Consider the following 19299-nt stretch of genomic DNA (forward strand, 5'->3'; position numbering starts at 1 on the left):
ATAAGATAGATACCGTACTACTACTAAATAGACCGAACATTTCTAGAACAACATTTCGACGTCGGACTATTTTTTATTGGGTTATTTTACGACGCTGTAACAACATATGGGTTATTTAGCGTCTGAATTATATGAAGGTGATAATGCCGGAAAAAACCTCAACCAGGTAACTTGCCCCGACCGGGATTCGAATCCGGGCCACCTGGTTTTACGGCCAGACGCGCTGACCGTTACTTCACAGGTGTGGACACGTCCGACTATATTAAGGACTGAAATAGAGTTTATGAGCTAGTAGATAAATTATCAGAGGATTTCATGAACATAATGAAACTCTTACCAGAACAAGCTATAAAGTTTTAACTACATGTAGGCATATTTTCTCAAGACTGACGTAAATCACGAGACGAGACTTACAGATGTGATAGGAACATACATTGAAATACCCGTTTGGAACTCTGGATTCTACAGATTTGCATAATATAAATTACTTCATTTGGCAGCTTCAGAAATTAAAATATATATGTTGAAGGAAATCAAATAACATGGTTAAATACAGACGAAGAGATTCATATGAACGATGGAAATACCATGAAATTAGCTAAAGTGTTAAGGGACTCAGTTTCATATTTTCCAGCCTGCAAGCCAACACGAAAAATAGCAAGCAACCTAATCTCAAAATCCAGCAAGCTAGAGTCGACGGCATTTCGGAAGGCGGTAGTCTGCTAGCGTTTGCGTCGAGAGAGACAGATAGAGAGGGCAAGGCAGCGTACAACATTGCCACATCGTACTTCACGCGCACGTGCGATGCAAATAGCGCAGGAGAGAATTTAAATTATCAAAAGACAATAATGACCTTAGCCGTTGATTACTGTAAGCATGACACCAAACAAACCCTGTTTCCTTCACTAGCAATATTCTTTGCACGTTTCTCAATCCCACACCACATGCTTCTGCAGTCGTTTCTTGCGCGTTGGCAACGTTGCAGTCAGCATCAAGATGGCCGGCAGCGTTCTGCTCGTCAACGTTTTTAAAATAATTATACACCTTAAATACTATTTTCCGCGCCTGCCTGTGCAATACTTGTCTTTTTACAGTCTCTTCTTCCATTTATTTATCTTACACGTACATAGTAAATGTTAGTTTTACTTATTCAACGTATTGAAACACTCACACGTGAACAAACGATCTCTGGAAGTACTTATTATAGACTGATTCTGATTGGTTCTACTGTACAAGTTTGTGACGTCACATACTATAAATGCTAAGGTGCATGTAGCAGCCGACCGCCTTCCGAAATGCCGTCTAGTCTAGCCACCAAAGCAGCCACCAGTACGCATTACTTTCAGCAAGCAAGCACGCAGAGCAGCCAATAGCGCTGCCAGCTTGGAATCCATCATATAAACAAGCACCGTGGGAATCGGGCTTTAAAAAGTGAAACTGGTTAGTCAAGAGATAACTTTGATCTATCAGGACTCAGAACTGGTCAGCAAACCAAATTCTTATACAAAATGTCGCGTGAATTTATTTTCGATTGCTGTCATAATTTTAATAATATTGGTGTTACAGTAGAGTCACGTTAATCCGAACTACAATCAATCAATCAATCAATCAATCAATCAATCAATCAATCAATCAATCAATCAATCAATCAATCAATCAATCAATCAATCAATCAATCAATCAATCAATCAATCAATCAAATTTAGGGCATTTAAAACCTAAGAGGTCCTCATTCACGATATATCGCCATTCGTCTCTGTTCTCTGCATCTTCTTGTCGTCCTCCCACTGTAGAAAGATTATCATACACTTGGTCCTGCCAACGGAGACGAGGTCTACCAAGAGGTCTCTTACATCTTGGAGAATAGTCGAAAGCTTTACATAGAAGAGAGTCTTCATCACGCCGTAGAACGTGTCCAGGCCAAAGTAGTCTTCGACTTTTTATTAAAGCTATTATGTCCGGATCTTTATAAATATCCCTTAGTTCCCCGTTGTTCAAAATTTTCCATTTGTTATTTTCTTGAATTGGGACCCAAAATCTTCCTCAAGATTTTGTTCTCAAAAGTAAAAAAGGGATTTTGTTGTTTTTTTGTTAATATCCAAGTTTCACAGCAATATACGACAGTTGGTAGGATTATTGTTTTATAGCATCTTAATTTTGATAATCTAGAAAGGAATTTGGACTTTTTATTTAGGCTACTATGTCCGGATCTTTATAAATATCCCTTAGCTCCCTGTTGTTCAAAATTCTCCATGTGTTATTTTCTTGAATTGGGACCAAAAGTCTTCCTCAAGATTTTGTTCTCAAAAGTAAAAAGGGATTTTGTTGTTGTTTTGTTAATATCCAAGTTTCACAGCAATGTACAAGAGTTGGTAGGATTATAGTTTTATAGCATCTTAATTTTGATAATCTAGAAAGGAGTTTGGGACTAAGCCATTGATTGGGTCAAACTTCAATCCAAACTACGCTAATCCGAAAATCTAGTTAATCGGAACAAAATTATTTTAAGAAAAAAAAAACTAAATTTATTGTAATAGTACAAAGTAGCGAAAAGAAAAAATATATAAATTCACTCAATTACTTTTACTTAAAAAATTATGAAAATAGCACATTCAAGGGCACTTACAACAATTAGCGTTTTCTATACATTATTTACACATCTGTCATGTTCATAAAATCAGTAATTTTCTGTTGTCGTAATTAAATAAACCTGTTGGTTGTGGTTCTAAAAATAGCAACAGGGTACTCCCACCACCGTCTCTCAGTGCTCGTGAATAGCATGCATTGCATTACAGGAAATATTTCGGTTAATCCGAAAATCTTGTAATCCGAATATGTCTTGGTCCCAATTAATTCGGACGAACGAGACTCTACTGTGCTTGTGAAATTGAAGTTGGAAAGTATTTACTGAGCATGCGTCGAACTATTCACTCTTACAAGTTCCAAGGCCGGTACAGGAAGTTTGCTGTCGAGTAGCACTGAAAGAAGCAGAAGTCAACCTCGACGAGCCTGATTAAGAGGACAAGCCATCTTCGATCCTGGATGAAGGGATCCGGCGTCGTCAGCAGTCGCCGTTGGATAAAAAATACTGATAACATTTGTAAAGTAAGTTGTCTCAAGAAATCTTGTAACATTTATTAGTGAAGTTCACAAAGGAAGTAGACAATTGTGATATAAATAGCGTACTAGAGAATAACCATCTTGCTTAGAATCTTGACCACATCCTGTCTAGCGTGACAATCAACAGGAGTTTCATGCACATTTGAGGACCAAACAATTGATTTTTCGTTTTTATAGTATCATCATCATTATAGTAAAAGAATGAGATTGGAGTTACATATTAATTTTTCTTAAGTTTCTAATTATTTGGTTTCACGTGACTTGGTGTATATATCAATATTGCAGTTATCCTTTTGAATAATAAGTTCATATGTTAGAATTTCATTTCTTGCATCTTGAACTAGCCATTGTACCACGAAAATAAGGTTGCGACATTCGCACAAGAAAGTAAATTTCAGTTATTTACACACTGATGTTAAGACCAATAATATCACTAACTCATCTATTTTCAACTGTTCATATAACTTAATAATACTATAAGTGCCATTTTACTGTCAATCCATGTTTAACTACCATATTGGGAACTCTCGCCTCACTTAACTTCCAACCTTATCTACAATACGATTATTTAGTCCTGACAGTCGCCGGAGATGTGGTTAATCCAAGGGGTGTATGGGTTACTCACTCGCTTGCCTTCGAAGTGATCAGATGTCATGCGTGCGGTAAAGCGGTATGTTTCCAGTACAATTAAGCTGTACTGCGACCGCTCGCCCTTATCTCTACTCCGGAACTCTCCCACTCCTCCTATTACTTCCCCTCCTTCGCGTCGCTGAGCTGTCAGGACTAAATAATTGGTCTGTAATTGTCTAGGCCAGTGATGTCATCCCGTTATATTACGTGCTGTTCTTCAATTTCGCTCCAGCAACAGCACGCGTTCAAATCTTACCTCTCCATATTAGGCATCTACATCACTCCTGTCATCATTCCATAGCATTTCCCGAACGCCAGCTGACCAAATTACACAAATTTCTCATGAAATGCAAATATAATAAAAACCACTACTGGTATATATGTATGCAATACATCGCAATAACGTAAAATCCAGGACTTATTGAATATAATCCGCAGACTATCATGATCGGCGTCGTTGTGCTGGTGACCATGGTGACGATCAGCAGTGCTCAGAAATGTCTTCTTCATCCATGCGGCAGACTGTTGTGCACCGACATTCTTTGCAACATAACATCGCAAGAACACTGCTCCAAAGGAGAAGTATACATGTACCCGGGTCAAGTGTGCGAGTGCTGTGGTGCATGCGTCAACCGCTCTCTTGGTGAGTACGCTGACAGTCAGCAAATAAAAAATAAAGGTCGCGTGAAGACTGAAAATGAAATTTTATTTGGAATACATATTTCTTCATAATTTGTCCCACTTTATTCACGTACGATATTATTTTATATATGTTAATATTAAATAATTTCATTGCAGCTATAATTTTAACTTTAGTTCCTATTTTATTTTATTTCCTATATTCGTCTTATATTAATATATTATCTAATATATAAAAGTGAATGTGGGTATGTATGTATGTATGTATGTATGTATGTATGTATGTATGTATGTATGTATGTATGTATGTATGTATGTATGTATGTATGTTCCCTATACAAATCTACACGCTTTGACCAATATGTACCAAAGTTTGCACATTTAACCTTCATAATCAGGAGAAGAACATAGGCTATATTAAAATTGTTAAAATGGACGTTAAATTAATTAAAACAGTAAAAAATAAAAATAAATACCATCAATCATTCAATTATAATACTAAAATGCAATCTTCTATAGTCAATTGTTCTTTATTATTGTCTGTTGTATTCAACATCGACTTTCATGAGGCCATGGAAAAAGCAAAACGATAAAATAACATTGTAGATACATCATGAAGGCCAAAATGTAGACAATTCATGCAGTAAGTATCCTTATGCAGACTGTGTTTTATCAAACTGAATTCTTAAATTCTTTGAAATCACAAGAATTGCCAACAGATAATTTAATACTTAATATTGAATCACCAATAGTATTATTGCGAAATATTGATCCACAAGAATTATGCAATGGAATAGGAATTGGTGTGAAAAAACTCATGACAAACGTAATAGAAGTGACAGTATTAACTGGCAAAACGAAAGGAAAAGATATTTTTATCCTACATATTCTTATGATAGCCAGTAACATGCCATTCGATTTTAAGCAACTGCCATTTCAGTGCGACTAGGATTCGTAATGACCGTAGCAAAATAAAGCTCAAGGATAGTCGCTCAAAGTTGCAAAGTTGCAAAGTTAAATCTCCGTGTTTTTCACATTGTCAATAATTGCGTAACTTGCTTTCATGTGAGCACACCTAAACATATATACACATTTATACAAAAGACGGGAAAACGAATTGTATGCATATCAATGATACTTTTGTCATGTTCCTAATGTAGTATGTGAATATACGTAAGCCCACTGAAAATAAGACATTAGGTAATTTACATTTTCTTTATTTTGTTCATTTGAATTGATTTGGATGCCGATATTTTAAATCCAAGATTTGGACGGCTATCATTTCGATATACTACTTAATTCTAAAATATATATCTTTCAAAATATTATTGCCCATGTGCAATAAAATGTTATCTGTGTAATCAGGTTGCCAGTGTAGTATGTCAAGCGTTGTGGAAAGAACGGTGACTTCATTTTCTGTAACATAGGATGTCTTTCAGAATATTATTATTTATGCTGAACAATGACTTCTTGCAAAATTATACTCTATCTGCATTCTGTATATAAAATAAAAAGTAGTATATTTAATATGTTCTAAATTTGTTAGATATTATATCTTAAGTCATATTTTAAAAAGCCCTGGTATGATATAAGCGGGCGTACAGCTGTCAAGGGGTAAAAAATATTCCAATATAAATTGAATTACATACGTATATATTGATTCTTTGGTACGACCGATAGATAAATTTAGGCTCACGATGACACCCCAACGATTCAGACTGGGAACAAGGGAATTCTCTAATTACCATCAGCTGTCTCTGAAGTTCAAGTGGAAGCACACATAGACATGAAATTACGTGAAATGTATGTTAGCACAGCTCCAGTTAAATGTACAGATATTATTATTTTTTCTCTGCCTCTGTACAACGTCACATTTGTGGCGGGGAGGAAAGGAGACAGCAGAAAAATTAATGGTGTTTAATACGCTGACAGCCACGACTAAGATAAAGCACTTGAAATTTAGCGGTAACTGACCGGCAGAGATAAATAAACAAAACAAATAAATATATAAATTTAAAACAAAGTTGAACGTCAGGCACATAATGAAATATTTTCTTTTCGGTGCCTGATCTACAATTGTTTTAAATTTAGTTAAACCTGGCAGGCATTTGGCTAAGGAGTATTAATTCATGTAAGTGAAGTTAAGTAAAGATTCATCTTTATGTGCGAGGAAAGCTTAGTAAAACAATTCGTTTTGGTTGTATATAGTTGGGTTTCCGAAATTTTCGAAAATTTAACAACCAGTTCATTTGAAAACAGAAGCAGAAAGGAAAACCCGGGCAACGCCGGGTACTTTCAGCTAGTATTATAATATAATTTCACTATAGCTGTAATTTTAGTTTTAGTTCCTATTTTATTTTGTATATTCTCTTATAAGCCTATTAATAATATGACCGAACACGACCGCTGCTCATTCAGTCCTCAGATTTTGTTAATATGACTGTATCCTCTCTTTTTTATATTGATTGTGTTATTTTATTTATATTGTTGTAATTATGTTCTCTATTCTGTATATTTAAATTTAAATAAATAAATAAATAAATAAATAAATAAATAAATAAATAAATAAATAAATAAATAAATAAATAAATAAATAAATAAATATTTTGTATTAATAAAAATGTTACAGTATAGGCCTACCAAATGATGTCCTGATAGTAGATGTAGGCTTATTTCTAAATTTGAAATTGATACAGTTTCTTGAGAGATTATCGAACTTCTCATATTGTTGTCCGTCAACTGTTCGAAGACAGGTTTGGACCTCACAAGTGACACCAATAAGGCATCACTCATGAGTATAGAACTGATTTCTAGTATTGTAGTCTATTAATTGTCCTTGTTACGAGTTCACATCCCGATTAATTAGCACGCCGAGTACTTTTTCTTTAGTACTTTATTTTACGACGCTCTATCAATATCTCAGGTTATTTAGCGTATGAATGAAATGGTGATAATGCCGGTGAAATGAGTCCGGGATCTAGCACCGATAGTTACCCAGCATTTGCTCGTATTATGTTGAGGAAAAACCACGGAAAAAATCTCAACCAGGTAACTTGTCCCACCGGGATTCGAACCCGGGACACCTGGTTTCGCGGTCAGTCGCTCTAACCGTTACTCCATAGGTGTGGACCACATCAAGTACTACTGGGAAAATTTTAGAATATAAAAGCTTACCTCACACAAAATATTGATAACCAACGTGTTCTTCTTTATTTGGTTACTTAATAGCGCTTTATCAACTGTGAGGGTATCTAGTGTCGGTAAAATTGGAGACAGCGAGATAGTATATCGCGATGAGTCCGAGGATTCCTCCTGTGGTTATTCGACATCTACGTTACAGATGAGAATATTAACATAACCTCAAATTTTTACGTCATGTTGGATGAATCTTGTCACTAAATTGCAATGTTTACTAAGTAGGCTTACTGTACAATTAAGATGTAGGACTTTGCTTGTTCCCTCACGACGCTGTTATTCCCGGCGTGACTCCTCCTCTTTGCTTACGTCTTAGGCAGTGAAGGCTCTATAAAGTCTATGTAGGTAGTATCGTTCGCAATTTTTGTTCTTTCGTTGCCGAGCTACCAGACGAGGAATCTATTTGCCGTACCGTTAAACATTATCATGTCGTAGCTCCTATGATAATAAATCAAATGCACTGTAATTCAGCAAAAATTTATGCGGCAAATAACGTCTTCGTGTGCTTTCTGCGAACGCCAACGAAAGAGCCAAAATGGCGGGCGATTATATTAAATATTTATCGAGCCTTAGGAAATGCATAGTGTCTTCATCAGCGAATCACAAGACGCACACATTTAAATGTAGCCGACCTGCAACGTGATTGGCTGCCGGAAATTAGAGCGACGGGACTATAGTAAAGCTTACACAAGTTTTGAACATTGATGGATAGGTCGTGATGGTCAATAAGGTCACCTGATTTAACGCTAGTGAAATTTTCATTTTGTGAGGGAATAGCAAAAGTTCTGTCTACTAGACTTCTATTTAGATTGAGAGGATATTTTATTCGTACAATCAAAAACCGCTGGGATACTAACGCGTAGGCCTATCGTCTGCCCATGCTCCAGTAGGCCCACTATACGCTTTGTCGTATTGTTCATGGTATAAATTTTGCATATTTACTGTAAATATTAGTTATATTTTAATACACAATACTGATATTGCAGTGTCCTATTGAATCGCATAAGAACTAAAACGATTTCCTTTTTATTTCACGGAAAGGAATCTGTACCACCCATGAATTTCCTGTCTAAAAATAATCTGATACTTCTTCGAATGCCTTCTTGAACTTTGTAGTTTCCAGTCTGAAACCTTTGTATACAGAGTGTAAACGATATAAAAAAAAAGATACTTGTGACAGAGCATAAATAACAGAAGAGTAAAGTAAAATCATGGTTTTCTGTAACTTTCAAGTTTTTTCCAGAAAAAAAATTAATTTTGTGAGTCTAACTTTTTAAAAATGAGAGTAGACAGTCATTATTTACTTTGTCCTATATGTACGCAGAAGCAGTCGTTTGTTACAGCCCGACCACCGACATTAAAACCTGCGCCACAAACCAGTGTTCGTTCGTGCGCAGGTTGTCATAGTGGGGGATCTGTTGTGTTGTAGATGCGCTCCCTGATCGACGTCTCGCAGCGAGTACGTTCTAAACTATTCGAAACAGCACTCGTATCCGCGTCCAATCTTTCACTTTTCAATCAATTATCAATATTCCATTTCGACGTATTGTGTATAGGTAAAGCAGACTGTAATTTATAATAATGGAAGGGAAACCAAATGTGCGCGGCAGACTTTTGAAAAGTGACGCGCGTAAAATTATTTATAACGTTGCGAAGTTTTTAAAAGAGAAACAAAATTCAATTTAAGTTTAAATATAATGTTGCCATATCAACAAGGAAGCTACGGGAGTTTCGGCCAGCTTGATAAAAAAACGTTTTAAAGGAAGGGGTACTGTCATTGTCTACCACAATTGGAGTCCGACTAATGTAACCCGGCTTAGCGAGCTGCTCGTATAGTGATGGCGTCTCCCCCTCCATGGCCACGTGAGTATTGAAAAAGTCGAACGTCTTTTTGTAGTTGGTCGAGCTATAGTCTGTTATGTCTAGGTATGTGTTGGGCGCAAGTTCATTGGCAATGGCATATACTTCCAGTTGAAATGTAAACAAATATTACACTGTTATCAATTTTAAAAACATACTATTTTACAAATTAAAAATATAATTATAAGAAATAATTAAATTTTCTTCAGTAGACTGATATTTACTGTCTGTATAATTTTGGCAGATTGTATCGCTTACACCCTGTATATGTGTGACATATTATATGTTTATATGACGTATGATTATTATCATTAGTAGTAATATTATACAAAAACGTAGTTATGTTACTGAAAAAAGATTTAACTGATTTCTCGTTTCAGAAATAGGAGAGTTCTGCCCGAGAGAAATCATGAATTCTCACGTAGTTGGGTGCAAATGCGGCCTGTGCTGTTCTGAAGTGGGAAAATGTGCGCAGGCTTAGAGAGAATATACAGAGAGTCTTCAATGAAATATGGAACAGTTCCAGAATTAGGAACAGGTTATTTAGACACATATCTTTTTCCCTTGTAAACATTATTTGAAATAAATAATGGTGTGTCAATATAAAAGTCTTACATTTATTACAAGATTTGATAGGATTTTGTCAAAAATAAAGTTTAAAATGGTTACAAATTATTATGACACATTTTCACGTGTATGTACTGTAGAGTGCAGACAGGAGTTCCAACATTTTAAAGACTGTGATGGAAAGATTCATGAAAATAAGACTGAAGAGTTGGATGGCTAGTTGTTTTGGTAGATGGGTGAATAGATGTAAAGATAGATTGACTATTCTAAGAATGAACGAAGTGAAAAAAAATATCATATGATATCAATATTTAATGTGGTCAAGAATGTGCCCGATAAACGCACTAGTATGTTAATGTACGACGCATCAGTAGTTATTTTACGATAAGAGTAATGACACTTTTCATATTACAATACGAGTTTAATAACCAGTCCAGTATCGTAGTATGAAGTTATAACAAGTATATCGTACAAAGTTTTATCCAATTACATAAAAAATGTATTTTTAAAATAAAAGTAATTGTATTATTTTTATTAGTTTGAACATGTTTGTGGAGAGGCGATTATTACAGGGTGGAAGGTAAGGTAGTACATTAATTGTAGGATGTGACTCCTTAAAATATAACGAACAAAAAAGTCTAATGTCATCTTGCTCGTTTTTGCGAGGTTTTTGAAGAAATAATACTTTTATGCCGACATTTCGATCGCGAATTTTACGAATACTGTTTAAAATAAGTTTAATTTCTTGTATAACAACGAAGAGAATGTTTGTTATGTTCATGTTGCAGCAGTATTTGAATTAGAAAATTCACAGATTTCGAACTAATCGATTGAAGAAACACTGGAAACATTGACTGTCGAGTCACGTACAGAAGGTCTAAAAATCTGGCATCGCTGTCGAGACGGCAGACGGTTTGCGTAGTACTCGCAACTGATCAGCTGTTGTGATGTTTACATTGCATTAGTATGCAGTTGGACGTACAGCGTATTTTAAACAGTATTCGTAAAATTCGCTGTCGAATTGTCGGCATTAAAGTATTATTTCTTCAAAAACCTCGCAAAAACGAGCAAAATGATATTGGACTTTTTTGTTCGTTATATTTTAAAAATCACATCCTACAATTAATGTACTACCTTACCTTCCACCCTGTATAATTATTAATTTCTTCCTGCGAGATGCGATTCGTTTATGTTTGTTTTATTAGTTTTGTACATGATAAGTTTAATTTCTTATTCTGTCTGTCCACTTCACAAGTTCCATTTTTCTCCATATCCACATTTCAAATTCGGTTCTCTTCACTTCGTCGTAATGTCCATGTTTCTGCTCCATACATTGCCACACTCCATACAAAGCACTTCAATAGTCTCTTTCTTAGTTCTTTTTCCAGAGGCCCGCAGAATATGCTTCATTTTCTATTAAAAGTTTCCTTTGCCATTGCTATCCTCCTTTTGACTTCCTGGAAGAAGCTCATGTTACTGCTCATAGTACATCCCAAGTATGTGAAGCTGTCCACCTGCTCTACTGCCTCATTTAAAATTCGTAAGTTTATCTTCTGTATGTGTCTTCCTATGACCATGCATGTTTGCAGTTTTTCTTGGGAAAGATAAATGCGGTAGCACACCACTCTCTCTTTCGCATCTTAAAAAGATCCCAGGGAGCCCCAGCGTGGAGGTGAGGAGAGTGGATTTGACTAATTAGGCCCTCAGGACTTCACTGAAATTCACTGTAAGGATTAAACATAACCATTTGCCTTTCTAATAAGTATCTAAGTGATTTTCTTTATTTCGTTGCAGCAGCTTTCCTAATAATAAATTGAGGTAAATATATAATCAATAATAATTGTAAATCTTCCCACTCTTCACCATTGTTCTTTAGGTTGGTCATCTACTGCACCTTGTTTAATGAATATTTTTAACAATTTTGTATACATCCTAACATTTGTAGAAATAATTGCCATCTCTCTACAATTTTGCGATAATTTTTTTTATCCTTTTATGTATGGGTTTCACACGCGACGACCGCTATTCTTCAGGAATATCTACACCAATAATTCTATGGCTACAATTTACACGCGTGTTGCTAAGCAAAATCTGTTTAATGACATTGCGAAAGAAAAGAACAAGCATAGTATGATACCGCCGCATACAAAGGCCTTCATTATCACTATACAACAGATCTGTCGTCATTGTATAAATAACGCTAATGGTAGAAGGATGTATTGTAGATAGGTAAGAACACTGAATGACACGAGCTTATTTATCTGCACATTATTTATAGCAACAAGTGAAGTTATAAAATTATACAAACTGACTTCATTTTATTTTATAAGTACAGTATAAAAATAGATATTTCCGTTGACTGTGAGAAACTAATTACGAAACAAAACTAAAAAAAAAGAGTGTTTTTCTTTGTCACTTAGGCAAACGTGAAGTATCCTCCAGTCCTCCTCTGCATTCTTCTTCATTTAGGGAAATATTACCTCAATTAAATTATTGAAACATGAAAAAAATATGACGTGGCGAATTATTCCAAAACTGTTTTTAATTTCCTAGTAAGGAAGTTTTATAGTCTACGAGTTCTTCAAGCAAAAATATTCTGATATTTTTTCTGAACACCTGCGTAAAATTTCTCACCATACCTAAAGAATTGTCCGCATACAAGATGTATCCTAATTGGTAAGAAACATTTGAGGGATTATTAAATAATATAAAACGAATTTTAAATTTGAAATAATGATAATTTTATTATGACATTTTAAAATGACCATTACACTTTTACTACGTCATACAACTTTTAACCAATAAAACGGTACCGATCATGGCTGCTTATCGCTACAATTTTGTCACTTCCCTAGCATTTGTCTCTTTGTTTGCCAACACTTCAAACTGCAAATTCTTTACGGTATTATAAAACATGCTTTGCGATCGTCATTTGTTTCCCGCACAGATAGTCGACTGAAAATGAAGGCTCCGTTCATACGTTTTGGTGAAGACAACATTAGTGAAATAGAATTTTAGTAAGTCAAAGGGCCATATTCATAGACATTCTTAGCGCAGGCTTCCGGTGGATGATCAGCGAACTAACGTTTTTCGTATTCATAAACCAGTGTTAGCGATATGAATTGATATGAATCCTGTACAAGTAATCAGTCGATAGCCGTGGCTAGTTTAGCACGCTCGTAGCACGGGCTAGCGAAATGTCTATGAATAGCATCCTTAAGATTTTATTGTATAAGAGTACTTTATTTCTTATAATATGTAGGCCTATATACAGTACTTTCTTCTAATCGTGTAATAGTGAATTAAATCCCACTCGAGTTTTGGTTTTCCCTACATAAATGAAAGCCTCTAGTGAGATTACTGTTGACAATATAACTAAAACGTTGATAATTGTCAAATTAATAACATAACGATGTTGTTACATATGGTTATTTTTATTATTACGATAAAATTAAGATACTTTAAAAACAAAGGATGATCATGGTAACCAGATGATGATGTGAACAGTATTTACCATTAGTATTACTGTCCGTCCGAGTGGTTATGTCGCATACTGGTTTCCCCCACTCGTTTCTGCTGGCCCCTTTTTAACCCTTTGATGCATAGTATAATCACAGACATTCAAACGGGTACGAGGAGTTTGCTGTACATTGATGTGTGTTTCATTCACGTACTGAAGGCAAGCAGTGGCGGTATCATGTCGCTCTACAAACTCTGTCTCTAGAAGAAGTAAGAGGTGGTTTCGTAAAGAATGAGAAGGAGAACGTTTTTGTTGTTTTGTCGGAAAAAATGTAATATGTTTACTTTGTTCAACGGCTCAATTAGTAGTATATAGAAACATTAATTGCCACGCTGAATAATTTATTATTATTATTATTATTATTATTATTATTATTATTATTATTATTATTATTATTATTATTATTACTGACCACCAAGTATGTGTTTCTGTAATTCTTCTGTGAATATTGATATATTTAGAGCTTGTCTCTAGAAAGATAAAATTATTAGGTTTTATCTCAGTTTTAATCTTGTTAACCTTTAGATGAGGGTAACTAATTATTAGTTATTCATTTAATAATAATATTGTAGAAAACCTAATTCAGTATTATGTGCCACGAACTGTTAAGCGCCAGGAATTGACATTTTTTAAACCATAGCCAGGAAGAGAAAGATGAGATAAATAAATGTAAGGAAGTCAGCTACTTAATGGGGTTTGAAATATCTCGTGCTCTAAAGCCTTTTAACAGAACAGAATTTCCCAAAAGAGTAATTATTAAAATAGCTTAAAAACTTGTCCATAAGAAGTTTCTAATTTTGAAAAACTACGAATTTCTCGACCAAGCTATCGAGAGAAGAATTTAGAAGTTTCCTGATTATATTCAAGAGAAAGGTTAAAAAAAGAAGCAAGAAAAATCGTATATTTTTCACTGGCTCTTGATGACAGCAGTGACATTACTGATACAGCAAAGCTTGAGATTTTTATCCGCAGGATTGATCAAGATAGGAACAGCCACTGGTTGTAGTTTTCATCCCAACTACCTTTCCTCCGTCTCCTTACTTAATAGGCCGTCTGTCGCATGTAATGACTGCAGCTCAAGTTTTGGTCACCGCTGGCCTAGTGGTTTCATTTGAATTATTCTTTACCACAAGTAGTTCTGGTTTTGTTTCTAGGTAAAAGTCTGGAAGTCGTAAAGTTGTGCCACAGTGGCTTCAAATAAAGCTACCGCCTAATTTGTATGCAAATGTATGACAACACAAATTGTTTGCAAATTTCATCTCTATTTTATGTATTTTATTTCATTTGACTAATATCTACTTCAAATTTATTAATTATAGTTCTGTGCCTCAAAGAGTTCGAGGCTAGTGGCCGGATTGTTTGGCTCTTTTTCGAAAATATTTGCTGTAAGGAATTTATTGGAAGTCTACGTAATATTATACAACTGTTTAAGATAATTGAAAGAAAAGGGCTTTGTTAAGTAAATAACTGTAACGTTTCGACGACCCTGCGATATAACCACTCGGTCGAACAGTAGGTGTGAGAAGTTGTGAAAACCCAGTCCTTCGGTTCGTGAGTTTCGTATTAACTACTGCTGCAGTATTGTTCAAGAATACTCGACCTTCGTGCACCAACACGTGCTGTAGGGGTTCAAGCGGCTGGCGCGGAAATGGCCTTCACACGGTGAATTCCCTGCAATTCTCTGAATCGTGTTGGTAAATACTAGCTTCAAAGCAAGTTAGATGTAGTGTATCGGGTAAATTACGAAATGATGACGATAATTAACAATCTTGCCAATACAAGTTCAAGGAAAAACGCCAAACAAGAATTAAATTCCCCTGAATTCTTATGCTATCAATGTAAACAAATGTTTCTTTGTACTATGAGAAGTTAAATAACCGCTAAATTCTGCATGTCAACTATTTTTCTCCGTTAAATAATACTAGCAATTACGACATAATTCATTCAGGATATAAATGAAACATTATTTTTTCAATCTCAGTCTCTTGTAAAGCCACCATTTTATAACACATTTGACACAATTACATCTTTTATGAATGAATTATTGTACAGAATTCCAATTCACTATATAAATGTACAATTAAAAAAACTGATATTCCAGCATTTTCTAGCCTACTTCTTCCAGGAATGCAATGCTATGTATTTTCAGATGTCGATACATTTTGATGTAGGCTAACTTTTGTTTTAGGTTTTACGTAATTTAACAACTTAGTAGGCCTATTAATGATTAAATTTTCAACTTCTTTACTGTGTTAAGATTAAGGATTTACCTGGCGACTAGTTTCGAAGTTTTGTTCTTCATTGTCAAAAGTCTAGTTGTTTTCTGTTGTGATGAGTGTGTTCATGATTGTGTCGGAAAGGATGCGTGTTTCGAAATACCGCGGCCCTTCAAAATTTATCAGTGGGCAGGTCATATCTCATATTAAAATTCAAGAAAAGATGTTTTTGATAAACATGCCAGAGAACACTTTTATTTGCCTAGTTCCTTTTAAAATCTTAACAAAGTTTTAATAGTATAAATAGAAAATTACTAATTCCATCGTAATTACAAATAAATAATAATTTAATAAAAAATTTCAGTAAAACAATTAAATATTAATAAATCAAAACCCTAAAAAATAAAATTTTAACAAATTTAAAATGATAGTTATTATAAAACCAACATTACCTAATAAATAACAAAAATTATAAAAATATGTTAAAGAGCTTATCCCTCATAACATTAATATCAATAAAATAAAAACTAAAAAGATAGAAATATAATAATAATAATAATAATAATAATAATAATAATAATAATAATAATAATAATAATAATAATATATGAATAATAAAAGTACAACCCCATCATATAATACCATATTGTAATGCAGCTTTTACTAATATGAGGTAAATAATTCGTAAAGTATGAATAAACTGAGTTGAGTGTTGAGTGGTGAAAACTAGAAGATAGTGCTTTGGACATTGAACAACAGGACTTCGAAACTAGTCACCAGGTAAATCCTAAACGTTAACACAGTAAAGAATATGTATTATATGTCTTTCCTGTGTTAAATTCTATCGTACCTGGTTAACATGTTTCGACCTGTTATTGGCTTTCTTCAGAACTAGTTGTTGCTGGTCTTGGCGCCTTTTCTTTTGTTTCCTGTGGGTGTGTGTTTGTGTAGTGTAATATGGAGTCAAAGAGTGTGTGTGTTCTGAAATTGAGTTGCGTGTTGAGAATTTCATTTGGATGTGTTCTTGTGTGTCTGTTATATTATATTGTTTAGTGTGTTTAGTTTCTAGCTTTTTGGTTGGATATGTAGATTTCCATGCCTGTGTTGATGTCTCTGTAGTTGTGGTTAGCATTTGTGATGTGTTCTGCATATGTGGAAGTGTTTTGTAATTGTGTTATGGCTGTGATGTTTTCTTTGTAACGTGTTTGACATGATCTGCCTGTCTGTCCTGTGTAGAAGTTGTTGCAGGTGTTACATTTGAGTTTGTATACGTCTGTGTGGTTGTATTTGTTTGTTTGTGTTGTTTGTGTGTTGAGACGTTTTTGTAGAGTATTATTTGTTCTGTATTCGATGTTGTAATTTAATTTCTTGAATGAGGTTGCAATCTTGTGTGTGTTCTGAAGAAGGCCAATAACAGGTCGAAACATGTTAACCAGGTACGATAGAATTTAGCACGAGAAAGACATATAATACTTATTCCGAAGCGATATAGTGTTAAACGTTGTGTAATCAAGATGTACAGTAAAGAAGTTGGAAATTTAATCAGCGCTATATAAGTGTGAAAAGTTTATATAGAAAAATGAAGAACTTAATATTGTTTGGCGCAGAACGCATTATGACGAAACTTTTATAACTATAGCTCGTTGTTACGTCACACAAAACAATTTCCTGTAACTTTGATTTATTTTCCAATGACAGGCCTAAATACAATCATATTATAAACAAAATGAAAATAAAAGAAACAAGGAAATATAACAATAACAAAATCTATTATAATAGACTCATGAAGCTGCTCGCTTCCCAGTAGTGGTCACTTTCCCTCAGCTTAGATAGAGCAGGACAATGGTGGAGATGATTCCTCTTCATTTCTTCTTGGAGGTCACACAGCTTACAAAATGAGTCAGGTAAAATCTAGCTTTGATTTTGCAACAGTGAATAATCTCTCATTGTACATTTAAATTTCGTTTTCCTTTTAAAGAGTGTAATTGTCTAATTTTGCTGGTTGAATAACATAGCCAATTAATAATTTCAGTGCTTAAAATAATGAGGTCGACGGAATAATGTACCAGATTTTCAGCTCTCGTCTGACAAAAAAATTTTTCTGTTTCAAGGAATTCGAAACTGCCAGAATCAATCAGCCGGAATTAGGTTGAATATACAACACTGATGTCAATTAGGTGCAGAATGGAGAAGTTGCTGATATTTAAAAATATATCGCTACACACAGTCGGTGCTACACTCTATATATTTCCTTTCAAAATCCGTTGCTAATTGTTATCAAGTCTTTAAAAACGGAATTAAATAAAACCATTGATGACTGTTGTCATGTCTTTGAAAAAAAGAATTAATTATGTTGTGCGAAGTGTATTACGTAATTTGAAAGGCTTGAAAGAAAATACTTAAGAATTTTAAAAGGTGTATGTAACAAAAGAAATGCACGAGAAAAAATAAATTCGTCTACGTCAAAAGAGACACAAAAGGGCAATATAAAACTTCGCCAGAATGCTACATTTTTCATAACTCGTGCACATATATCAAAAGTCTTTAAACAGTATTTACATTATAGATTAATAAAAAATTATTCAGTACTATTATCCTAAGAAGAAGCTAATAACGGAAAATACAAAAAATAAGGTTAAAATACAGCCACACTTGTCAAGAGCATTTTTAACATATAATGGAGTTCGTCAAGGGAATGCCCTGGCATTTCTTCTTTTTAATATTGTTTTAGAAAATGTGATTCGGAAGTCTGAAGTACAAGTCAGAGGTAATATTTTTTATAAATCAACCCAGATAATGGCATTTGCGGATGACATAGTCATCATCAGCAGATCCTTAAAATATGTGGAAGAAGCATTTCTTGCTCTTCAAAAATCTGGTAAAGAAATGGGAATGGTTATCAACGAGGGAAAGACCAAGTACATGGTGACAACTGGTGGAAATTAGGTGGTAAAGCAGATAGTATACAGATAGAGAATTATAAATTTGAAAGGGTTAACAAATTTAAATACCTCGAATCCTTGGCTACAAATGACAATAACATGTCTAAGGAAATCTCGAACAGGATGGTATGTGGGAATAGAGCTTATTTCGGACTAAAGAAATATTTCAAATCACATGCCCTTGCACAGAAAACAAAAACCACCTTATACAAAACACTTGTGAGATCAACCCTGATATATGCCACTGAAATATGGACCATTTCTAAAAATGACGAGAGAAGACTTGACATTTTTGAAAGGAAGATTCTTCGAAGAATATATGGTCCAGTTTTTTAAAATGGATTATGAAGAAAAAGATTTAATGGGGAATTATATAGCATGTTTAAAGAGCCCAATATAATAAATATAATTAAAACCAATAGATTGAAGTGGGTGGGACATGTAATGAGAATGGATGCATCAGAACCTTGTAAAAGAATTATTCTCACAAACCCCGGAGGTCAAAGGAAACGAGGACGACCACATCTGCGATGGATTGATGGAGTGGAGGAGGATCTTGTAAGAATGGGATACAGTAATTGGAGGACTGTTGCACAGGACAGAGACAGAT

General features: G+C 34.5%; 1 protein-coding gene across 1 annotated transcript; it reads left to right on the forward strand.

Moving 5' to 3' along the window:
* The first annotated feature begins 2727 nt into the window (after window positions 1-2727).
* On the forward strand, window positions 2728-10541 carry LOC138704329 (uncharacterized). Its single transcript, XM_069832184.1, has 3 exons — window positions 2728-3105; window positions 4189-4393; window positions 9825-10541. Exons 1-3 carry the CDS (start codon window positions 3043-3045, stop codon window positions 9923-9925), a joined length of 369 nt encoding a protein of 122 aa, XP_069688285.1. The 5' UTR covers window positions 2728-3042; the 3' UTR covers window positions 9926-10541.
* The last annotated feature ends 8758 nt before the right edge of the window (window positions 10542-19299 follow it).

This window comes from Periplaneta americana, chromosome 1 (assembly GCF_040183065.1).
Source record: "Periplaneta americana isolate PAMFEO1 chromosome 1, P.americana_PAMFEO1_priV1, whole genome shotgun sequence".
NCBI lineage: Eukaryota > Metazoa > Arthropoda > Insecta > Blattodea > Blattidae > Periplaneta > Periplaneta americana.